The sequence below is a fragment of the Nymphalis io genome, chromosome 10 (genome assembly GCF_905147045.1).
Source record: "Nymphalis io chromosome 10, ilAglIoxx1.1, whole genome shotgun sequence".
Taxonomy (NCBI): domain Eukaryota; kingdom Metazoa; phylum Arthropoda; class Insecta; order Lepidoptera; family Nymphalidae; genus Nymphalis; species Nymphalis io.
The window spans coordinates 5,526,025-5,553,359 of record NC_065897.1 but is presented as its reverse complement, the minus strand read 5'-3'; the positions used below and the strand labels follow the sequence as shown (position 1 = coordinate 5,553,359).

At 32.7% G+C, this 27,335-nt stretch overlaps 1 protein-coding gene across 6 annotated transcripts in view; it reads right to left on the bottom strand.

The window, feature by feature from the left end:
* LOC126771287 (CUGBP Elav-like family member 1) overlaps positions 1 to 27,335 on the bottom strand; it is a 433,380-nt gene that overhangs the window by 79,050 nt on the left and 326,995 nt on the right. For all 6 annotated transcript variants that reach the window (XM_050491098.1, XM_050491093.1, XM_050491095.1 and 3 more), the window contains one exon: positions 6,449 to 6,497. In XM_050491098.1, coding sequence (XP_050347055.1) covers positions 6,449 to 6,497 — 49 coding nt within the window. The remainder of the gene's footprint in view (positions 1 to 6,448; positions 6,498 to 27,335) is intronic.

Below are 27,335 nucleotides of genomic sequence, written 5' to 3'. Positions count from 1 at the left end.
CACCAAAAGTTTCCAATTTTGCTTTTTTATTTTGACTTCTATAATTTCTGTAAGTTACAGATCAAGATACCATAAACTGCGAAGATTCATCATTCGGAAGTAACATTAAATCCCTTTTCAAATTATTATGTAACAATTGAATATAGGGAAGGTTTTTAAAAAAAATGTTTATAGTTTTTATTATATATTTTATCCCTATGTTACAATTTGTATAGGCCTAAAATATATCTGTACGCTGTATATACAACAATAATTACATTTTAATACATCCAAATTCAAATTTGCAGTAAACGTAAATATAATTGCAATATACTAGGGCCCTTTGTTGTGAAGTAATTTTAATCTAATTAAATTTAATGATTGATTGCGTATTATCAAAGGGTGGATGGTCGTTTCCGGATCTGTACTCAATTTGAAAAGTAATAAACATTTCTTTATACCATGCCATTGAAGTGATACAAATACTGAAGTGATAGTTGAAATTTTAAAGTAATTTTAATATTAAATATTTTATTACGAAAAACATATACAATTACGATTATATGATATTGCATACTAGGCTCCTTATATTATTACTAGTTTATTAACATAAATATGATTTTATTGATCGTCAAAATAGGCGACGAGCTTGTATCTTTGAAGTCAAAATCCTTTTTTTAATATACATAGCTCGTTTACATCTTTATTAATAAACTTTTTTCTCTTCTGCTCTGTTTTAGCAAAACTGTTAAAACTATTGCTGATGCAACGAATGCTGTCAAGTCCAAGATATACTTTCTTCAAGTTGACTAGTATAATAAATTAAAAATCATAATTTTACAAGATTAAATTAAATGAAAAGCTATCTGTTCGAAATTTTACAATTAAATGTATGTATTCTGTTTGAAAATCTATAAATACTGACAGACACGCTTTTTTTAATCTATATAATCTTGTATTGAGTAATGCCTTATTTATTAATGACTTTTTATCGGATGATTTAAATTTATTAATTGGCAAAGTTGTTAATGAGATGTTCTCTGACTTAAAAACCATAGGTTTTTAATTATATGAACGAACTATAAATGTATAATAGTAATGCCAATAGAAATTCGTATATACGAGTGAGCCCATGCATTGGAATAGTGCAAACAACCTGAATAACAATAAATACAGTACAAGGAATAGTTGATTCTTCATACAATGGTAATTACACTTATCATCTAGCATAATAGCAAAATTATTTGAAATCATCAGATTCGTATAAAGTATACCGTGTCATTGATTCACGTAGATCGGTGTTCGCTGGATCGTGATAATTGATCGTTTTAATGAATCTGTAATCTATGCTTCCTCAATTTTTAGAGCGATTTTATTTCAAATCTCTTTTTACTACACTTAAATATTAAATTAAATAATCAGTTTAATAAAAATATACCATTATCATTAAAAACTCTATTTTGAAACTACAAAATATATAAGATTGTTAACGAATTATTTGTTTTTTAATTATTTCACTCTAATATTTTGTTATTTTTTCTTTTGTTTTTTTTTTGTTTGCTATGATTTTATAATATATCAATAATAAGTTACATTATTTATTTTTTTAAGTCGCGCTAGCAACAAGTTGAGTCTTTGTCGTTGCAAATGCTTCTTCTGCTATCGACACAAGTATGTATGTGATACGACGGAAACATCAAAAACACACAAGAGAGCGAAGTCGCGGGCGGAAACTGGCCTGTAAATATTCTGCCAAACATGATGTAGCTTCATTAAACAGAAGTATTATTAGCAGAAGAATTCCATGCAAACGTTTTTTATATATTTTTATTAATCGTGCCTTTCTTCTATCTTTTGACACACGACGGAAACGTCAAGTTTGCGTGAATCTTCAAAGGCAAATATTTTGCCACATATGATTACATGAAACGTGACCGAGTTGAATTGCTGGCGGTTAGTTAGTGGAAACGATGTATCAATCTTATCGATACCAATACGTGAGATAAAAACGATCGTCCGTGAACGTTCGTATCTCGCCACATTTATGACTTCACCGAATGTTTGGCTTCTGACTTAAGTAATTCTGATACATCGATTGTTATTTTTTTAAGCTAGTTACAAATATTACGTATTAGATTGCTGCAATCATATTAGAATAAAATTAAAATAAAAGTTTTTCTTTGTAAGGTCCTTCATAGGATAAGTTGGAAAAAGATAATGTTAATTCTGCATGTAATTGTATTCAAATTATGTAAGCTTTGTTATTTCACAAGTCGTAAACGAGGTAAAACGCATGAAATAATAATTCTCACGACTGCAATCAATTTTGAACCTTGAATTAATGTCGCCAAAGTTTTTAATAAAATTGCAAAACGAAGAAGTCAATCCGAGAATTCAAATTTTCTTTCGTGAGTAAACTCAATTTATTGCAAAATAGCGACGGAAACACCGTATTGTTTTTCAGTCAGCATGTCGGTCAATGTCACTGGCTTTCGATTTCAAATCCATCGGCCAAAAAATGCATTAAATGGATTAATAACGGCCAACTTTTTGTACAGCCACGAAATTGTATTAAGAAAAAAGATAATAAGATGAAAAGTCACCGCGAAATTGCAAAACATCCAACAAGAAAACAGTGCGAAAGATTTGATCAAATGCTTGCCAAGCTTCCTTGGCTTATTACATCGAATTGTAATACACCTGAATTTCACTAATGGCATATTAAGGTGGCATCGACCAATAATTTATCGATAGTATTAAGGTTGCGTAATGTCATAGTTATTGAGACAACACGATATGATATTGTTTGTTTATATGTTCGCAATTATACATACAATACCTATTGTGTATAAATAATTCTTTACCTTGTCGTCGTATGGAATACGGTAGAGCTATGAATGATAAGGCAACCGCTAAACGTGACATTAACACTGTGTACTTTATTGCGTATGTGTGTGTAACTCACATTCGTACAGTTTATCTATCTATAGCTATAGAGCTAATATATTGAGACAGAAATCAGGTATTATATTTCAAAATGTAATAAAGGTATATGGTGCTATTGTGTTTGATCGACGGCGGATATTTGGCAAATGTTTGTATTGAATCATCGAACCTGGCACATGGTAGGGGGTAGGGTTCGACGGGGGCAGCCAGTAGGCGGCGCTGATGGGCGGATAGTTGACGCTGGACCTTCCCGCGGTCTTGCTGCGAGTTGCGCCCGCCTCGCCGCGCATCCTTTACATACACTATACACACACACACACTGTCACAACATTGCGCGTCTGCATTCAACCGCGGCCGCGACAAAACTAAGCACGTAATAGCTATAACGATAGGTGCGCTCGCGCTGACGAACGATCAGTCATTCTTCTCGGTTCTCTGTCACTTCGCTGTCCCCCCTCCTCACGTTAATGAGCTCGGTCTGTGTCACGTTGTTTTTCATTTACTGACACAGAAGCGATCGTGTCCGAATGTTCAGGTAATGTTTGAAGGCCTTCGTTGTTAAAATGACTTTATGCCGCCTCCTTTTGCGTAATCGTGTCGTAGCTCATATTTCATGCGATAAGCTTACTTTATCAAGCATAAAATGCTATAGGCGATACATACTGTTTTATAGTATCGTACATGCATGTAATTTATTTACTTACGGCAGTATAACTAATTGAATATCTGATATACTGCATGATAAAAAGGAGAATTAGGATACTCTGCGTATGAGCACTTCAAAGTTATTTAGCAATCAAATATTTAAATCATCGTAACGTGTTTAACATATTGTTTCAACCTAATTTTTATTGTAAGTGGGTTTGTTTTTATTGGCGTCACACGAATAAATAAATGGTTTGGATTCTCTGAACTTTCTCTGAACTATATTATATAAACAGTATTCGCTAATGGCGAAATTAACTTCTCAGTGAATTTGACATATTGTATAATAAGAAAAGGCTGTTATAGTTGCTATTATTATTTATAATTAATTAATGGTCGAAATAAAACATCGTGTAACATTATATTTGAGTTAATGATAACAAACCTAATATGCGCTCTGTGTGCAATGTTTTCCACCTATGAACGCGATGCCCTATACTGACTGCTTATTATTCAAATCTTGTGTCTAAGCGTCGAAACACACTAAGTCGGGTCGAACGTGCCTTCCTATTATATTTTAGTCTGAAGATTTTAAAATACATATAATGCTTTCAGGATAAATAATATCAAAAAATGTAATTAATCAAACGAAACACTTCGATTATATTCAATCAAATTTATTTTGTTGGGTCCATTCAAAATAATTTGCTTAGATCGACAATAATTAAATTTATTCCATTTTGTTATCAAATATGCTTGTATTTTTTATAAATTATTCTCAATGCGCACAGTAATAAATATTATGACACAATAAAAAATACTGTTAATATATAAATAATGCACTTATCACTCACAGTGATCTTTCCAGCGTAAATTATCAAAGTTGCTTATAATTTTCATGAATACGTTATAATTTAGTTGTGGGTACTAAAATGTTAAAAATTAAAAATAATAACATTTAACACGGTTTTTAACATAATTATGTTCGATTTGTTAGTACGTTAATATATATTTTTGTGCAATCGTAAACAGGCAATAAATCTATCAAAACTTAATCCTTTAATAGCAAGTGATGCTTTAAAGCTTAAAATATTGTCATAAAATATACGTTCACATTAACACATTACAACTCAGTGCACACAACATGACACACAGATAAGTTGGAGGCCGCCTGAAACTAAACTTAGTAGAAACTTAGTAGCTAAGATATTGTCTTGCTTTGTCCAACTTCGTATCGTCTACCTCGGCTTAATAGTTGCGAAGGTTTACACGCTAAGCACTTTTGTGGAACGTGTACCTAACGCAGACTTTGAAGTGTTCTGCGACTAGTAAAATAACTAAAGTTTGCTCATTTGAAATTAGAACAGTACAATTACAGGCATAGGTAACGTACCAATATATTGACGAAAAACAAATTAATAAAGTATTATAACCCTAACGATGCCATTGTTTTTGGGGGTAATTGACCATCGGGGCGAAATGAAAATATTCGAAACAATCAGTATTTTTTATAGTAATTACTTTTTTGCCAATCATATAATAAAGTTAGTGGCAATTATAAATAATGTTGATTATAATGTATATGATATATAATTTATAGTCACATCAGCTTAATTTAATCGTACATTTATAATGTAATTTGTTCCCCTATCTTTCTTTTAGTCTGTCAGACGGTTGGTATTTTTTCTATAATTGTCGTCCAATCCGAAGTTCTCTCAACTCTACGATGCAATATTAATATTCGTTTATATGTTAAATTTTTTAATAAATTATAAGTCGACAAAAACAACGATATCGCTTCATTACAAATAATGTGTTAAAATCAGGTTAAATTATTTATTTTTCTTGTCATATTGCATATGAAAGGGATATAATGATCGTCATAATATTATCACATTAAATAGTCGTTAGTTTTTTATTTATTAATGCGTGTGGGCAAAGACTTGTACGTTTCGATATTACGGACATTTACTGCCTAAGCGTAAACAATTAAGGTTATAACGCTTAACCTCATGCGATTTCCGACGTGGTGATAATCGACATATAGGTTACGCACGCTATGCTTCTTATCGATTTAAGACACGGTGACTGTTCTCAATGGAGATAATGCTCAATAGAGGCTATTCTCAAGAGACTAGTCAACTGCGAAGGAAGTACTATGAGGCCACAGACTATCTTTGTTTTGTTTTCTCTTAGTCATACTTTAATTGCACAGCAAACACGACTGCAGAGCGTTCAGACATAGAAACAACTGCTTTATGTGATATTATGAGCCACGATAGAGTAATACTACGTCTACTTTAAACTCCGGACTACTGCTAAGAATTTCTTGTCAGAAGAAACAAATGGCTCATCTTGTAGGATTTGAAGAGACCCTATGAGCTGCAACCGTACAAGCTAGCCATTATTTAGCAAGAAAGCAATGAATGTATGCATATTATCCTTACTAATATTCTGAATACGAAAGTCGGTTTGTTGGTTTGTTACATTTTCATGTCTTAATTACTAAGCCAATCATAACGAAATTTTGCGAAAACGTTGTCAGGGCAGAAAATGGCATAGGGTGTCTAACAAAACAACCTCTCCTCCCTCTCACTTGTAAGTGTAATCGCGGGAGGATACTAGTAAAAATATAACGTCACATGTATGGGTAATGTACGACAAAAATATACACAACGTAAGATTTTATATAAAACTTAAGATTGCAAAAAGTGTGTAGAAGGTCAAGAATAAAATTTGAATTAATTGATTTATAAAGTTTTGTATAAAGTACCTAAACAAAATAACATCATATTTACATACACCTCTTACTAAACCATCTTCAAGCTGAACCTGTAATATCGAATCTTGATACAACATTATATACGAAAACACTTACCGTTTCTGTTCTCGCTGTCAGCCGGTTTCATTTGAATCGGATGGTGCATCTGTAACAATGAAATATCGCAAGTCAATAAAAGTAATCAAACAATAATTATAATTAAGCAAACTAATACCCCATGTACTACTGTACTACTTGGTGACAAACTCGCAATGTATAGTCGTTGTGGAACAAACTCCTTTAAGGAAGTCTTCTTTAGCCCAGCAATACCAAGCTGTAAATGTCCCCCACATTTACAGCTTGGTATTAGTAGCTGAAACATGATCCTCTAATTATTTAGACAACTCAGTTTTTTTCGGCCTAAGATACGATTCTGTGTTTAGGTATACGCAGAAACGTAAAATTTATGAAAATATTAATTATATATTCTGCAAAGACCACCAGGAACTGACAGTCGGTCAGCACTGCGAAAAAATTGTCGATCCGATCAATTGTGAACCAGCTCTGACATTTATTACACTCATTTGTTGAGTGACGATTACAATTAGTGAATATATCATAGGCAGATCTTAATTTATACTGGCGGCTTGAAATAGCACTTAATCAATTACTACAGATATTTACAATAATTCATATCGAATTCACATCGCACTTGTGAATGTCCGAATGACCGAATGTCCGGTGAATGTTGGTCCGGTTTCTCTCTTATTTTCTATAAGATGATAATCTTTCGTTTCGTACCAAAAATAAAAACAGTCACCGATAAATAACGTCAATTAACAACATATATTGCGTATCAGTCTTGTGCATACACGTACTGCATCATAACGACCATAAATTCAGATTCGATGACATAATATTTCATCGAGCACTTCATGAATTGTTTGCTTGATGATGTTCGTTCAAACAATCGTAACTATTTCAATTATTTGTAAACAATATACAATGAGGTTCGTGTTTCGTAAACAATTATAAGTTAAGCTCGCGTTCGAATAAATCACGCACTTTAAGATTGTTTAAGAAATTACAGGCACAAGGGGTACAACATCTTAGTATCCAAGGTCGATGGCGCATTGAAAATATAAGGAACAGTTAATATTCAATATCTATAGGCCGTCCATATAATTATTTTATAAAAGAATAAGTTACATAATTTGATTATGTATAGTTGAATAAATATGACAGATTCCGAGCCCAGTTGATAACCTACGCCTACCTGTTTCTTTCGTTAAAGATAATTTGGAGCATATCCTGTCGCTTTTCTTCATTATGGGTTTCAGTATGGATTTATAAAGACTCCCCCCCTCTTTTGTTTTACCCCATGAATAACCTACCTCAAATAATTCAGATTCTATTTGCTTATTAAATACTATAAATGACTGAAATAATTTTAATTTGTATTATAAAGTTTTTGTAAACCTTTGTAATTTATATTGAAATCATTTTCGCAGAATACAATGAAAACCATAAAACAAATTATAACTCAGTGCACAATGTCTTATAACTTGTATAGTTTGTTTTATAACTTGTATAGTTCCATTAAATTGTATATCAATAATAACTTTTTATGATACTTGAAAATGTAAACGGTGCTTGTAAGAATTTGAACCCACAATTTTCAACTAAGATATATGCTAACAAACACCTGAACCAACTAGTATCAATTGTACGTAATCATTAATCAGTGTAAAAAATACAAAAAAATATTAGACGAAGACATTTATCGTTTTCTATAAATATAACATTGATTTTTAAAATGTAACAATTGTAAAATAAAACCCTACGAACATCTTCAAATACATACATACACACACACACATGCAAACACACACCATGAAAGTGAAAGACAAACACTTGCCAATACATCTCCGCCGTAAGCCGCATATAAAAATAACTCGAGCGTTGATTGACATATGCTCTGGAACACGTACACAGCATACTTAGAACGAACAGCCATATCAAATTGAGTAAACGCATATTTTTTGCGTATTTATATATTATATCATTTGCGCGATTTCACTTATGTTAAATTTAGATTGCACACGCCTATTTCATGTGATGTGCCGTATTGATTGACGTTTACGGTTACTGTGCTTCAGTAACGCGAAGATATGTAGCCTGTAACTCACTTCAATAAATAGGTTAACATATGTAATTTTTCAATTTGGTTTTATACTCTTTATCTATATATAGATTTCATATGTAATGCAAAATTTCAACTAAAATTAGTACGTTTTTATATCATACATTGGAATTGTTAAATTCTAAAAATTGTAGTCATCCAATACAGGAATCCTAATCAAACGTGTAGAGGCAAACAAACAAACTAATTTACGAACATAAAAATCTTATATAATGTCAAATAAATGAGCAGACACGCGCACACTTACGCACACGTAAATAAGCAAAACGCAAAAGCCATCATCCTTACGCCCGTGAATAGTCTGCGTACAGGATATAAATGTATTTTTTATTTGAAAATTAAAATTCATAAAAAAATTCTATCAATAGATCGATAAGTCGATTTTTAGGAGAACGGCTTTTGTTTTTGATATCGTTATAACATGTCCGATTCCAACTGGTTACGATTAGAATATTAAATCATTATCTGTTATAATTATAAAGCTGGAGAGAATGTATGTTTAAACGTGCCAATCGTAGAAAGTATCCTTTTAATAATGATTGAATAATATCTTAATGAAATATATTTAAAATAGTATAGGCTAGATCATTTCACGCTACACTCTTGACCATAATATGTTAACTTATTTAGAAAGATTTTGGAAGTATTCATCGTTCAACGGGTCCTATAACCCAAAATGAACACGAGTGAGACCACGCGATTATAGCTAACTAATAAATATGATTATTGTATCCTAATTTTTTCGCTAAATTCAATCTATTATTTGTGTATAGACGTAAATCTGTGTTCTAATTAGCGGTTTTTCAAGAGGTGCATCGTATATCCTCAATTGGTGACGCTTTTAATACGTTAACGCAAATAGAGCAACCAATGACTAGCAGCGAATCATTTTAGCCACGGTGGCCACCGTCAGCCAGCTTTAGTTTTCTGCGTGAACTGTGTGGCGGTGTGTGCGAAGACAGGTCATTATTTCTTAACTCTCATAATTTGATAGCATTCTACTGGAATCAGACATGATCGCGTGTACATTGATGTATTTTCTAAGGCACGATAGAGTAACTCCTTGAGCTGAATTGACGTGATTCCAAATCACTCGTAAGCTGGACATCAGGACTTGCAGTCATATAAGCCAGCAAGAAGAAGTTAAGAAATAGTATAATTAGGCAGTAGGGTACTAACTAAAAACATCAATATTAAATTACTAATCCTACTTGCACGAACAGACAATATTTAAAAAATATATATATAATGAACTGATACGACCTCGCTCCACTTTATATTATGTACAAGATTTTAAAAGTAGAAGAAGTTTATAATAAATACTTTGACAAAAAAGCAATTGAATTTGTATATTGGTATCCTAAAAGTGCACGATTTGCAGTATTATGGAAGAATGTAAAGAGTAACGTTTATATTCCTTAATCCATAGTTATTTGTATCACAGACAAAAAATAATATAGATAAATATAATTTATTGCACAAGTGATGTTCAAAATGCGATGTTGATCTACACTGTGACACGTGGTTGCACTGAGCAACCACGTGTCAGAGCGAACATCAATCAGCGCTCAGTTTATTATTACTAGCATATAGCTGTATGTTTGGTAAATTAATGTCATTAGATCCATCTACTTTTGCATAATTTAAAAAATCGAATCATTAAACAGATTACAAAATATTTGTAAAGTTCTAACTAAATGCGGTGTTCGTGGTTAAATCGGAAAGATCTGTTACGTAATAAATCTATATTCAAAACTTATTTTGTGCTCGGTAGTAAGGTAACAGTTGTGAGATAATCTGCTTTCCTAGCCCAAAGTAATTCTATGATACAATGAAACGGCTTTGTATCCACAAATTTGTTGGATACAAACCTTTTTTTTAAAAACCTTTTTCCCAGTTTTAGAACATTTGCTCTTACATGTTGTTCTTTGAATTTCGTCATAATGATATTTAAAAGAAAATTAACTTCTTTTAAAAACTCAAGAATAAAAATACACAATATATTCAAAGTTTTGTTGATAAATATATTTAGTTGTTACAAATACAAATAAGCAATACATTAAATCATGATATTTATTTTTATTCGCATAGTAGGTACACACTGCAGATGCATAAGCATTTTTTTTAAATGTAGAAATAGCTTTGTTTTGCTTATGACGGTATTTCAAACAGATTCATTAAACTGTAGTAAAGTTATCGCATTAATTTGTTACGTAGTATACAATCCTATTCAATCTTACATTAGATTTCTATAGCCTTGTTTCCAAACTATTAAAAAATAGCGGTCAAATGCGCACTACTGTTTTATACGTTGCGATTAAACCTAGATAGTTTTAAGTAAAAAAAAAATTACAAGCGAAACAACGTTGCTTTATTTCTAGTAAAAAAAAACACATATCTACAAAATAATAAACATATCAAGTTTATTGTTCACAAAACGACTTAAATTAAAAAAAACGGAATTTGAAGCGAAAACGCATCGTGTTTTGTGTTTTCGGCTGATATATAACCATTCGAATTTTTAGAATTTCGTGTTCCGTTTTAAACATTATGACATTGAAATTGTAATTTTAAAACTAAGGTCAATCATTGGGTATAGTTTGAAAGTAATATAAGAGACGAACAATGATATAGTTTAGCAATAATTAAAAGAAGGAAAGATACACTGATGCGCTGAAAAAAACACCGAACTGAGCTGTTGAATTCAGCCGCCTACCGTAGTGCGTGGTGAGTAACATATAACTAGTGTGTAATTTAAACGGTAATGAATCACGCGCGAATTACTAAGATCTCGCAGAGCCCTTATCTAATTAGGCGCAGACAATCATCAATCACGTTGCACGGACAAACAGTGTACAAACTGAACAATTTGTCACGTCCCCCTAATCAGAGTCGCCTTGAGCGTTCCATTACGGGACCTCCATGTAATCCAACTTTAATGAACACGAACTAAACAGAGTCTTCATGTAATTAGAAGTTTGTGTATCAGTAAAATTGTCACGGCACCGCCTTGTAATAAACTGGTTTCGGGAAAGGTTTTTGTGATCGCCTAATCTTATTGGTATGTCAAGGGATAAGATTATTAACAAAGTTTCCTCATGAGTAAAACGTTATTGGTTTTGGAAATGCGGTAGGTATATGTTACATATGATAAATTGGTTTGACACTTTTGCAATTTCTTTATACATAAAATGTAGTTCAAACAACTATATGGAAATACTATTATTTTCGAGTTATCTGTAGTTTGATTTACTAAATAAATAAACTATTCAAAATTTAACTCTTTATTTTACATAACGATTTTACGATTAACGAGTTTAATAATAAAGTTTAGCTATATTTTATGTATTATTTATATCAAAGATAACATTTTGTCATCAAAATGCCTTTTTGTCGAATGCACATAAATTTACTAATTGGTCAATTATTTCAGGACTTAGCCATATTAAATTGAAATAATATGATTTAAGCATGTTAATTTAGAAGATTAACCCAATTAATTTTATTTTCTAATAATTAATAGAAAATAATACAAGAGATAGATCGAAAATCGATATAACTAAGTATGAACTGAACTTCAAATTAAACAGAAATTACGAAATTCAATAAATAAATAATATTTAAGTAATAAAAGCATACATTGGATAGTATTTGCGATATAAAACAATATTGACATATAATCGATGAACGTATCTAATTACGTGTGTCATGTTTGTGTTGGTCTGCACGGACGTACAGTCGTTTAAAAATAAATGATGTGTAGACACTCGAGCCAAGACCGCCGCGGGCTCATTAGCGTGATGGCAAATTAATTTATACACTCGCTACGTGAGTAAGGTTTATTGTTAATAAAATAACACAAAATGCTTATCATCCGTTTGAAAGATTATTTGCATTCACTTGGTGATAAGGTTTTGTGCAAGCTTGTCTGTATAGGTACCAGCCGCTCATTAATTATTCTACCGCTAAACAGCACTGCTTAGTATTGTTTTATTCCAGTTTGAAGGCTGAGTGTGTCAGTGTAATTACAGGCACACGAGACATAATTTCTTAGTTTCCAAGGTTGCCGGCGGTTGCTCAAATATTTATCTACCATCGAACAGGCCTTACGACTAGCCAATTTTTCGTACTGAAATTGTACATATGTACATATCTATCGCTCATGCTTTATTAAAAATATAGGTATAGAAATAGATACATAATAATTTATGTTGAATTGTTTTTATTAATTTATAATTAATTTGAATGGATTTAAATAGGAATTCTTATGTAGCATTTTTTCTATCGTGTAGGATTTCTGAGATAAATCATTTTGCAACAAAAAAGTTGATTAAAAATTAGTTTTAGAAGAACTCTGAAATGACAAGAAATACATAATGCGATTGAGGTGTGCAATATGATTGGTATGTCATTCTTCGATTGTATTACATTTAATATTTTACATCATTCAGCGAACTTTGAATAGTATACTTACGATTTCAGTAGATAAAGTACGTAAGTATGAAAATTAAGAAATAGTTCAAAATTATAATGAACCAAAAAAAAAATCTAAAAGAATCCTGTTACGCTATGTCTAAAGGATACAAATAGTAAAAATATAAAGATTTAGATTATCCCATTACATTCGAGGCTTTACGTAAAGAGGGTCAGGGAGGACGATAAGTTTAAACATAAAAGGAATAATGTATTCGTGTACGAAAACCAATGTCCAATACCGCGGCCGAAGTGGATATCGATTTGGCATTAACCGATTATAAAGGCCATCAGAGGTGAACAAAACCCTTACATCTGAAGGGAATCAAAGGTCTCTCTGGCTTATTACACGGTTCAGGGGACATTTAAAAAAATGCTTCCTTCCCGACATCGGATAAGTAGATACAGGGGGTTACAATTGTAAGTGCCGCATTGTTTCGATTGAGACTTGGTAATGGCGTTATGAAATGTTCCCGTCGAACTTTATTAACATCGCTTTTGTGTCTCGACTTCTTTCGGCTTCGTCATTGCAAAGTTATGTCAATTCATTTTCATCGAAATTGCTACGGTTCTTTAATCGCATTGATATTTTTTCAAGGCAATTTGAAATCATTTCTTTAAGCTAGATATGCTGATTCAATTACCATAATCGTTAATAAATTATATTATCAATTCTATTGTTTATAGATTGATTAAACTTGTAGGATTTATAAAGTGATTATTCCAACCAGATGTTCGAAGTGGAGATAATAGTCCATGGAAGGTCTTTGCCTCGTGAATGTATTAGCAATTCGAGTATTACCTACAACTTGTTATTCAGCTATGTGCTGCATGCTGATTACTAAGAAACCATACGTTTATCATTATGCATACGTTTTTGGAACGTCTGTATAATAGATTTATATTAACATTTTGTTTTTCCATTATTTTTCATACATTAATATTTTTTCACTGAAGGCAGGCATGAACTTTTATCTATTACAAACAAACATACAAAACATGAAATTTTACCTGTTTATAATATTAGTATAGATAAAATAGAAGTTACATGTTTTAAAGACCTCTTGCTATAACCGATATTTTGCAAACAACTGAACAATCAACAACAAACAATTTTCACTGGTGGTAGGGCTTTGTGCAAGCTCATCTGGTTAGGTACCATCAACTCATCAGAACAGCAGTACTTGATATTGTTGTGTTCCGGTTTGAAGAGTGATTGAGCCAGTGTAATTACAGGCACAAGGGACATAAAATCTTAGTTCCCAAGGTATTTGATATGGAAGCGCATTGGATATGGAAGCGATGGTTGACATTTCTTACAATGCCAATGTCTAAGGGCGTTGGTGACCACTTACCATCAGGTGGCCCATATGCTCGCCCGCCTTCCTATTCTATATAAAAAAGAAAAAAAAATAATACACACCTAAGTTTTAATAAATTATATGAATAAAATAAAAAAGTAAATTTAAAGTCTAGTTATTGTTAAGATACTTAATCAACTCTGTTGTAGCACTTGAACGGAAGCAATTACAAAACGGGGCTGTGTGGAGTCATTGCAACCCTTCCACGCTCCGTAAATATTTTCTCACACCGAAACAAACGATTCATTTTCTATCCCTCAAATTTGTTAGACCACATATTTGAAAGTCCATTACAATTTTTTTCAATTCCAGAGGTATCAAACTTTCGTGTCATTGAGTTCGATTAACTATTTTTAACAGATGTCTGCGTAACATTACGTTCATAATCCTTGATGATAGCTTGCATGGCTGTAGATTATAAGATCCTGGGATCGAATCATTCGAAATCGATCGATCGAAGAAACGCTCCCAAGTAGCCTGGAGTAAGGAAGTTGGCAGTATTACTCTAGCGCCGTTATGTTAACCTGTTGGTTACCACACCCGATTTATCTTAGATCGCGTTGTATTGCCGCTCCATTACTCGATAACAGTAAATAAATAGTGTGATCTGTGTGTGCGAATATTATTTGTGACGGCTTCGTTGAAAACTTCAGAATATATAATTCTTTTATGTTTTATGAATGTTACCTTTCTTGCATATCTCGAGAAAAAATAAATGACATTAATTCCAAGCTCCTTTAACCCGATGCAATGTGTTACTACATCTCAAAAATGATTGAGAAATTTTATTTATAATAGATAATATATATATATATATACAATATAAAACTGGTAAATGGGCCTACTGATGAAGATGCCCATAGACATTGGCACTGCAAGACATACTAATCAATCCTTGCATTTTTAATGCGGCACCAACCTTAGGAACTAAGATATTATGTTTCTTGTGTATCTAGTTATACTGGCTCACTCACCCTTCAAACCGAAATACAACAATACTATTTGGCTGTACCAAGAAAGGCTTACACAAAGCTGTAACAGCAAGTACATTGTTAATCTTACTAAAACACTAATCCCGCTAAGTTTCTCGCGTAGCTCGTCTGAAACCGCTGTTAATGTTTTATCATTTTAATATGCAAACAGCTAAATATATAAATAATATTTAAATACAATTTTTAATTGACTGAGATTATGTCTAAATGACGAATTCCTACTATAAAAAGTCTATCTAAACTACATATGTACAATTAGTGATTAAGGCGATTTATAAATATTTAATTTTAATTGTACATTTAATTTACGTCATTTTGTTTCATAAATAAGTATGTCGTAATATTTTTCTTTTAAGCGATAATTGTCTTTTTAATATTTTCAAGTTAGCAACATGGTAATAACATAATACTACCTTCTACGTACATTTAAAACCACGGTTGTTTTGTGATATACTATTTCCTTGTATTTCATATTTCTATAAGATTACGAAATACGTCATCTTTATGTCGGATACGCGTTTTTTATTGACGTTCTACTTTTTATACGATTATCAATAGTGAATTGACAGTGGAATTACGATGAGTATCTTGATCTGTGCATGCATACAAAATTGTTATACAATAACGAATCTGCATTCACGGATTGTACGTTATTTATTATACGTTGGGAATTCTTTATCAACATTGATCTCGATTCTTACGCTTTTTATAAATCTTATGGACTTAAGAATAAGGTTCAATATGGAATTGATTATTTTAAAAGCTATATACAAAGCGATAAACGAAAGTCGATCACGGTGATTTCCCTCGACAGTCGCTATTAGGATTCACACCAATTCTTTACAAAGCTGTTACGTAATTGTATGGACAATTTTCATTTCTACAGTCAACGAGTTTATTCAAATGTTATGTTTTTCTCAATAGCCTTCACACTATTTAGTAATTCTACTACAGCGTATATTATTATATTATTATATGTGTGGTTCCGGCAGTGGTGTTTTGTAATATAAGATTTTTTTCATTAAGGGCATCCAATTGAGCTCGTTAGGGTATGGTATCGAAGATTAACCCACCAGCAGCAGCTATACTATCTTAACGTGTTAATCTCAAGAGTTACCAATCTGATTCGATAAAATCTTTTGTGTTTTGCAATTGACTGAGTTTATGTAATAATAATCTTTGTAAGCAGAATTATCGGTTAGGTTAAATTGTTAAATATATATCTAGCGCTCGACTCTTATCACACCAGATAGAAAGTGATGATACAGTCTACGGTGGAGCGCGCTAGCCTAGAAGATGCCTATTCACTCTTGACTTGAAGGTACCCATATTGTAGGTGGTGGCGAAAATCACATACAATAGCTTTATTATAATTTAGCTTGGTATAAAAGTTCTTATGTACACAAATACTGTAGTCTTAATATTGTCCTTAATAAAATTTAATCCTTTAAAACAAACTCTCGGTAGTTATTTGTGTGAAACCATTTTTGTATTATTATTTTTCTATAAATATTCACCTGTTTATATTAGGTAATTGGATTAATAGCTGCATTATTATAATAAATAAAACTAGAGCAACACCAATGAGCTCGTATTTTACAAAAGGTGGTAGATGAAATAAAAATGGTACGCAATATGGTAAAATAAACACAAATATTTATACATTCTATCATTTCGTACCGGATGCTAGTTAAGTAAACAAGTTGAAAGCATATGCAAATTCTTCTTTGCCATTTTCCACACGACTCAGTCGATTGGAAATCAAATTTGCCATGTGGAACAATCGAAGTCAACATGGGATAGTGGCTTTTATAAAAAGTTTACTTTTATATTTTTTCAAATTATTATTAACATTAAATTAGGCATTTTGTGATAAAAATTTATAATTATATTTTAAAGAGTGATTCATTCGAATGTGTGTCGTAAGTACAACATGGTTTCTGTAATATAGACCGCCCTATAATATATGTAACAAATATAAACAGAGATATATAATTAATTATTATTATTATCATCCAATAACTTATAACTCTTGCTTCTCTTATATAGATAATTATTATTTAAAATGACAAAATAAAAGTTACTAAAAATATATTTTATTAGAATATAAATAAATGACTAGTTATTTTTATTGCTGATCAGATATACATATAAAATATGACGTCTACATTTTCAACTCCTTCTTCTTCCGTAACAGCCTGTGAATATCCCACTGCTGGGCTAAAGGCCTCTTCTCCTCTTTTTGAGGAGAAGGGTTGGAACTTATTCCCCCACGCTGCTCCAATGCGGGTTGGTGGAATACACATGTGGCAGAATTTCAGTGAAATTAGACACATGCAGGTTTCCTCACGATGTTTTCCTTCACCGTAAAGCACGAGATGAATGCAGCAAGCAGTGGTGCTTGCCCGGGTTTGAAACCACGTTTATCGGTTAAGATTCACGCATTTTTACCACTGGGCCATCTCAAACAACTTAACTCAATTTTTTTTGCATTATATGTATAACTTGGGAAATGTAACAAGTATTTGTAGGATTTAACTATAGACTTGAATACCTTGCTGGAGGTAGGATGTATTGACTTTGCGGAATCAAATTTCGGATCAGAATATGTTATTTAATTTTTTATCTTTACTAATAAAACAAAGTCCCCCGGCGCGTCTGTCTGTCTGTTTAAACGTGATAAACTATAAAACTACCTAATGGATTTTCATACCGTTTTTACAGTGGACGGAGTGATGATGACCAGTAGGAAGGTGTATGATTTATTAAAGGCTTAGTGCAAATTGGCTGAAATATGGCGACTATTGTTAAAGATGTAGGAAAAAATTATACCGACTGGGAACTTTACAAGCGTGTACTGCGTAACCCGCATAAGTGTTTTATGTAGACGGGCCTCGGCCCGTCATCATTTTACTACTCGTAGTATAATATAAAATAGTGCCTATATTTTTATCATTAATAATAATATTCAATTTAATTATATATTTAAGTATATGTAAACAAAAATGAAACATTCGTCTTTGTCATATTTAGGTAAAAAGCAAAAAACGTCAAATGACTTGAGGATTTCATTGAAGGTTTTCGTTAAAGAGTCGCAATTAATCTGTTCGTGGCTCACGTAATGACCGTTATCATTAAACCGAAAAGATGTTAATGAAGCACGAGGAGCACTTTAAACATCTTAGCACTAACATTTACGCCAAAATAATTTTGGCACAACGCTTAAACCGGTCAACGAGCCGGCGTTGTGTGAACCTTAATACAGTAATAAGTTTTTACCGACCCAAATCCACGTGTCAGTCCGCGTGGAAGTAATTGCGAGAAATTTCTTTGATCCCTGTTTATTTTCAGCGGCTCAACGGAACCATTGGTTCGGTCCCTAAATGTTGGTACGGTAAAAAAATCGTCCCAAACTAATGGAGCAGAGAAGTCCATGAATGAACTTTTAAAGTTGCCGTCGCAGGCTTTTGTTTAAGGATCGACGTTAATTCACGAGTTCGGGGGCAAAATTTTTCACGTGCGCCGGAAATTCGTATTTCCGATAACCTATTAGTAATTTTGACTTATCTCTCAGCTAGTACATTCAATTTTAAATATTATCTATAATACCATTATATATATATATATATATATATATATATATATATATATATATATATATATATATATATATATATATATATATATTCTATAAATTAAATTTAGATATTTTCGATTGAAATGAAACTAATAACTCCTTTTTCTCCTTTCACGGCCTTACTTATACACGTTGTTTAGCAGCTGTATAGTTAAACTCTAATTTGGCTCTTTCTGTCATTATTGATTTGACATTGGAAAGAAAAAGACACAATTTTTTTTAACTAATCACCTACTAAGCTACGTCTATAAGTAAAGCCGTAAATGTTTATCTATTTTATTATGTATAATAAGCAGTGTTTCAGTCAAATTCTTAAAGTTTTAAAAGTATCTGAAGAAAACCTACACGTAGCTCCATTTTGCGAAATACTTGCGTAAATTTAGTTATGCGTATGTTTTTTTAGGTACTTGGTATTTGGTCGTACTAAAACGACACCATCACCACCTACCACATGGAATAAGTTTTCGTAAAATTATAAAAGAACATATTTTATATATATTCTATTTAGTTTACTAATTTAGTTTTAAATATATTTTGTATATAATATTGATCTCAAAGCCATAGTTTTTTTTATAGCATAACAGTAACGCACAGATCGTATAAGGAAATGCAGAAATGTGTAACAAATTTACGTCAATTTTACTGAGCTGTAAATATTAAGATGGTAAACGAACTGCCTTACCGTTCGAGTATAGAATAAGGTATTAATGGCCAATAAATTTAACAAAGACATTTCAAATTAAGTTATTTTAACTATCATTTCTTAAGGTTTAAAGTGTTCATTAAATTAAGATATCAGTTTAAATACTAAGATCATCTGAAAACCATCCGTGTGAGCGGGGATTGAATTGGATCTTAGCTATTGCAGACAGACGCAATAACGACTGCGCCGACCACTAATAAAGATTATTACCTACTAAAGGTCTTTTTTAATTAAATAAGTAGGCAATCGCGCAAATGAACCACCTGATGGTAAGTTGTAACCTCCGGCCATAGACATTGGCGCTGTATGAAATGTTAATCATTCCTTACATCGCTATGTGCTAACAATCTAGGATACTTTAGTATATCTTCTTAAAGTTATATCACCTTTTGTAGTTACACTGGCGCACTCAACCTTCAAACCGGATATTCCAATACAACAATAACAAGTATTGCTGGTAGGTATATAGTGGGTGGGTAACTGCCTCGTTAGTCTAGTGGCTTAATATAAGGCCGCAGACCCGGAGGTCCAGGGTTCAATTCCCAGGTCGGGCAAATAAAAAGTTATTGGCTTTTTCTGTCGGAAAATTCTCAGTAGCAGCCCGGAGTCTGGAAGTTGGAAGTGTTTACACTCCCGTGCCTCGGAAAGCACGTAAAGCCATTGGTCCTGCGCCTGAACTCTTTCCGGTCGAGTCAGATTGCCGTCCCATCGGATTATGAGAGTTAGGGAATAGAGAGTGCACCTGTGTTTGCGCACACACTTGTGCCCTATAATATCTCCTGCGTAGTTGGCTAATCTCTCTTGAGATTGGCCGCCGTGGCCGAAATCGGTCTGGAGGACATTATAGTGGGTGGTTATTACCGAGACGTGCTTGCGTAGAGCCCTACCACACCACACCTCAGGTGATTGTAATAATAATTATTAAAATGACAATTATATCTTCAAATAACAATTGCCGATTGTGAGATTACATATTAAAAATTGACAATTTATAGTGAAATCAAACAAACTACACCGTAAATCACTTTAATTAATATCGAAATGGTTATTACTGTAGGCAAAGTATCATCAATATCAATTTTATTGTTACCCTACATCGTTAACCAGTATAGTTTGACCGTTGTAATTGCGTCAATACAAAGCATACAAGAATATTTATATAGTTAATAATTTGCCTACGACGAATATGTTTATCGAACATAAAGTTTCAGAGCTCGTTAGATGTCATTAGATTTAAACGAATTAGTATATAATTTACGGAAACTGACGAATTCATTGCGAAATAAAAAGCTCTTTATACATATAGAGTTTTGTTTAGTCTCAGTAAATAAACAAGTTTATTAATATTGCATTTACAATGATGCAAACCTAGTACGCGTTTGATAGCTGAATATTAAAATGTATTATTATGATAATCATCGAATAGGCACAAAGTATGAGTACGTAATTGTTATAAATATAATCAACACGACACGAATGCTCAACGGCTTTTCAGTGGTTGTCGGTTTTTTGGCGTAAATCTAAAGGATTATTCGCGCACACTCGTGACAAGTGTTTACACGTACGTCAATAAATAGTTAACTATCGAACGTTGCTGTAGATTAGCTGTTGCTTTCTTGTTGTGAAAATTCTCATATCTGATTGTTATGGATGTAATGAAACAACATGGGATTTTTTAAAACATTAACTGCAAGATATCGTGATATGGGCGAATATATGGGATAATGTTCTTTTATATAATAGTTAGTCGGGCGGACAAATGGGCCACGTTTTTTTTTTTTTAAATGTACAGGCTACCGCTTGACTATTATCACACCTGATGGAAAGTCAGATACAGTCTAAGATGGAGCGTGCTTGCCTAGAAGATGCCTATTCACTCTAGACATGAACGTTACCATATTGAAGGTACCCATATTGTGGGTGGTGGGGAAAACGGAGGTCGGGAGGGTATTTCAGACCTTGGCGGTGCGTATCAGAAACGAAGAAGAACGTTTCGTACGTGTCTTAAATACGTCAACTACGTACGGGTGCAGATCTTTTATCGTGATAATAAATGACCAACATTTACATTGGCGCTGTAAGAAATATCAACTATACCTTAGCGCCACTAACCCTGGGAACTAAGACGTCATACCATGGGCAAATATAACTACAGGCACAAGATTCCTGACAAGACAGGCTTGCACAACCTACTACCATTTAGCCATCGTTTCCTTTTCCTGTTCCTGTATTATAATGTGAGTATAGAACATGAAGTATACAAGTAGACTCGATCGCGTAGCTGCCATAGCTGAATGTCCAATCGCTTTTTTTTTGAGTTGTTGCACGCAGTTGAAACCTTCAGAAAGGTACCCGGCTCCCATTAGGGAGGAGGGGGGGTCAACTGGGTTATGTGGGATTCTTACCTACTAAAACCACTGCGATGGCCGTCCTCGGCACGCATCGGAGAGGCTGCGAGATCGTGTTGATATAACGCATCCGTGGCCTCTCCCGTCCGAATGTCTAATCCTGTCTTAACGTGTTCGGAAGAAATTTATATAATTCGCGTACTATGACATCGATGCGTACAAATAAAAAGATAGTTTATCGATCACGTGCGTTACTAATGCTTATTATTATTTATCAGCGTGAAAATGTGTTCGTTACTTTGAACTTTATTCATGCGGAAAAAGAGCAACCGATCGATTTACTATTATTGAATAGAGATATAAAAAGTTAAATAGTATACTTTTCCTTTTGATAACATGCACTGAAACGAAACTTATATATTATTATTATACATACTAAGTACTAACAAAAACATAATTATATTATATACCAAGATTAACGACTAAACTGTATAGCAAAAATTATACAATGTGATCACCTTTCATGAAATTAATATCAATATTAATTCACTAACAATACTGATTCCATTATCTAATGGAAAATAGTAAGGCTTCTTTAGAACTTACGAAGCTAGGATAATGCTAAGCGATATTTGAATATTTTATTGTTTTTTTACGTCTAGCAATATAATAATAATAATATCCTGGGACATTTTACACACACGGCCATCTGATCCCAAATTAAGCTTGTACAAAGCTTGTGCTATGGAAACCATACAGCTGATATACTACATATACTACTTTTTTTTGTAAATACATACTTATAAAGATAATTAAATCCAGACTCAGGACAAACAGAAATGTTCATGCACACAAATTACTGTCCTGGGTGGGAATCGAATCCACAACCTTCGGCGTGAAAGACAAGTATGTACCAACCATGTCAAGGTAAGCTCTGTAAATAACTCTTTTTAATATTTTATAATATAACACTGTAGCGTAGCAGTGAAAGCACTCAAGGCTTTGTTTGCTTAGACACGATAACATGTAAATAAGCCACTGGAGGTATTTTCAAAGGATAAGCCGATATTATAGCACTACTGTTGTCTTAACTGTTTACGTCAACATTTTGATAGAAAAGTTGTTTTTTAATTATTATAATCCCACAAAAAACATTATCATGTAAAGTAACGCCAAGCTGAGTACATATTACTTGCACTATAAAAAATGTTATCAGATCTTATGGAGAGCCAAGGTCTTAGCTCTACACGATCTTTTTTTTATCGTGGGGAAATCCTTATGGATACCCTCTGTATCGGATGATACAATGAGGTCTATGTCGGACTGTTACCGACTAAAACCATCACGGTTCCTGCGATTTACTATAGGCGAAGTTGCGGGTACGCTTGCGCATCCTTGCGTGCCTCCACCTGTGGCTGTCTTTTGTCGAACCCTTCGATATTAAATATTTTAGGCAATTAACTCCCCCTTTTCACTGCTCGAAGGTTCTCTTCATGACTCTACATTATCTAACGTAATACTCTCTAACTCTCATCATAGCGTATAGCGTTCAGCGTGACTCCGAGTTGTCAAACAAAAAAAAAGTTCTCGGTAAACCTTAACCTCAGTAAAAATGAGTGTTGTAGACATTCCAATGAGGTTTTTTACAAAAAGTAATTCACTAATTAGGCATTAATTTTGTGCCAATAGATGCTTGAGTAACGAATCATATTTTTTATAAAACACATATATTTATTTTATATTTAAGTACAATTGAAAATTGGTACTTCAATTTAATTTAATAAAAAGTAATCAGAAAGTTTCACAGTTTAAAAAAAAAATCACAACATTATTTATATATATAAACGTAAAACGATAAATTTATTTTTAAACTTTTATGTATGTATATATCATAAATTTGTCTATTACAAGTAATGAACATTGTAGATATATGATTATGTTATGCTTTAAAACAAGTATATATAAGAAAAGTATTATTATATGTCAACGTAACTTAAAACGATTTGAAACATGAACCATAGTACTTATCGAATTCAATAAATAGAACAAATAGAACGTTTGAAATTGCTACCGATATGGTAACGGAGATCACGTAGACACGTACGAGATAGCCATATTACCATGACCTTTCTATTTGCGAAGCGTTCTTAATACGGAACCGAATCGATTCAAATTTAAGGGGTCTCGAGAGAATTGCCATGAACCGAATCCACAACTAACTCTCGTTGGGATAATATTGATTATAGATCGATGGATGCAGAGTTGTTTTCATCATGCATTTGCAACACTTGAATCTAATTATAATAGTTCATATTTGTTATTATGGAACTGTGAGTTAATTAGATTCGTGAATTTATTGAATAGTATAATAATGGAAGAAAATTATGGTGATATACCGGCGGTACGGCTTCGGGGTTTTGTTATTCGTCTGAATGGATCGCACCAACTGTATCAACCAAACTTTACAAATAAAACAGCAATACTTTGTAACGAGCCGAGATGCCCCAGCGGCTAGAACGTGTAAATCTTAACCAATTATTGCGGGTTCAAATCACGGAATGCATCATTGACTTTAGATTTGCTTAATTTGTGTTTCATAATAATTCATCTCATGCTTGCAGGTGATGAACCTGCAGGTGTAAAACTACACACTTGTATATTTTGATATTTTGAAAAAGAAAATAAAATTAATGTTTTGCTCTACACATATGAAACAGTATGTCCGTACAATCAAAGTCTATGCCATTATGATCTCGAGAAGACTCGCCCTTTCCCCAATCACTCCTGTAAAGCCCAGATAAATAAATATTAACAATGTCGGCAGAGTAATGAAATTCTTTTTCGATTTCATTTTACGTCAGCGTATTGCTACGAAACTCACAACCACATTGCTTTGGGTAACATTGTCCACGGGACGATACTTATCTATCACAAAAAGTCAACGCAGAATAAAATCATTTATCCGTAAAAATTGGATCCGTACCATCAAGATTACTAGACCTTTTTTCTATTCAGCATTTTTACAACCGAGCGTAGTACAATGTACAAGTAAAATGAAAATGTTACCTTCGTTATTTCGTATCATAAACTCCGCCTCTGTTACAATTTGGCAACATTAAAGCTGACTATCCATATCATTTAAAGCGACGAGTCGTGCTATAGAGAAATATATATTTAAATAAACAGTTTCACTTTTCTTTCTTGATCCCAATATTTGAGACAAATGTATTCGCGTCAAGTCCGCTTTACTCGATCGGGCAGATGTAATCCAGTCATAAATACTACGAGTACAGTATATAGTCACGATGTCCTCTTATATCCTCTCTATACTTACGTATAGGGTTAAGTTTTATTTCACTTACATAGAATAACGTTTTTTTAAAGCGAAATTTTTACAATATACTTCACAATAATGCACTCTTCCGAATTAAAAAGAAAGAAAATAAAAAAAATATATTTATTTAATACTATCGCGTGTATTACATTAATATTATAGTACAATATAGTGCTATAAGTTCGGTGGACTGTCAGTCTGATACTGGATTGACCGAGTCTTTCTTTCCACTACATTGTCTTATCCGGGCTGCTGGTGTCATCAATCATACCCGGGTCGAGGGCTCACCCGGTCAAACGACTATCAAGAGATATGCGTAGTCGTTAAGGATCACTTTAAAATATATCATATTACTATACGAGTATATTTTTATTAATATATATTTTTTCGGGATCAAAAACATGGATATTTTCCAAATTATACCAACTTTTGTATGTACTGGTATATTTTAAAAAACAGTACAATTAAAAAAAAACAAGAATAATTTCAGTTTTTTTTTTATAGATACCGTAACAGCCTGTGAAGGTCCCACTGCTGGGCTAAAGGCCTCCTTTCCTCATTTTGAGGAGAAGGTTTGGAGCTTATTCCACCACGCTGCTCCAATGCGGGTTGGTAGAATTCACATGTGGCAGAATTTCAGTGAAATTAGACACATGCAGGTTTCCTCACGATGTTTTCCTTCACCGTAAAGCACGAGATGAATTATAATCACAAATTAAGCACATGAAAATTCAGTGGTGCTTGCCGGGTTTGAACCCACGATCATCGGTTAAGATTCACGCGTTCTTACCACCGGGCCATCTCGGCTTTTTTTTTTAGAAAATTTTCTATAAAATTTTATAGAAAATTTAAATCTATTAGCTTAATACAGATAATGAATTTCAAACGATCAAAGTCTTAACAAACATTTGGTTATGAAGGCAGTTTTTTTACCATCAGTGAGTGAAAAACTGTTTGCGATTGGTAAATTTAGTTTAAGATTGTAATTCACACTACTGATATATGGTAAAATCATCAATCATAATAATTATCTAACCTACCCAGTAGAAGAAATAAATTATAAACATTGATTTTGAATAAATAAAAGCAGAGTAAAGATACTCTTTAATATCTACTATTTATACAATTAATCAATGAATTCATCGTACATTTTTTTTTAATTAATCAAAACGGAATAAAATTTAACTACAGCGTCATGATCTTTCTGAACACGTGACCGAATTGATACAAAAACGCAAACGTTGCTTATTAATTTACACATGATACTATAACAATAATTTAATTGTGCTGTGCGTTGATATGTGAGTTAGTTAGTTAGTTATATATATATATAATGCCCAAGCAACTGAGGCTAGCACCATGAAAATTTACATCCGTGTACCTTTCACATACATAGAACTAACGAAGGGTTTTTGAAAAATTAGGCCTTAAGTTTTTGATAAAGAGAATGAAAGTTTGTATGAAAATCCTTCATTTTGACGTGAGCGCAAGAGACGAATAACACAATCAATACCGTGGGTAAGGCGTCATAATCTACATGTTTAATTATACAAAACGTATTTTTATACGCTACAAGCAAAGAATCAAATATTTAAACCTTTCCACCAAGAAAATCAGATTTTATATAAAAAAAAGTTATAAAAGATAAAATCGCCCCTCGGGTACGTAAAAGTCGATTCCTTATAGTTTTACGCCGTTTATCATGTTACTACATTTTGACCCTTGTAATGGACTGACCCGGAAACATCTTGCGGTGATCTTAAGATGAGGTTGTTCTAAGCCTGCGAGATTTTGGGAGCTGTAAACAGTTCGTGAAAATCTCACAACATTACGTGTGAATCAACCGAGCCTTCGTATATCGTTATATATTTAACAAACACATTCTAATAATTTTATCTTAAAAATTGTATAAAAAGTTTGATCATTAATTATTTATCAGAACTTATATTTTTA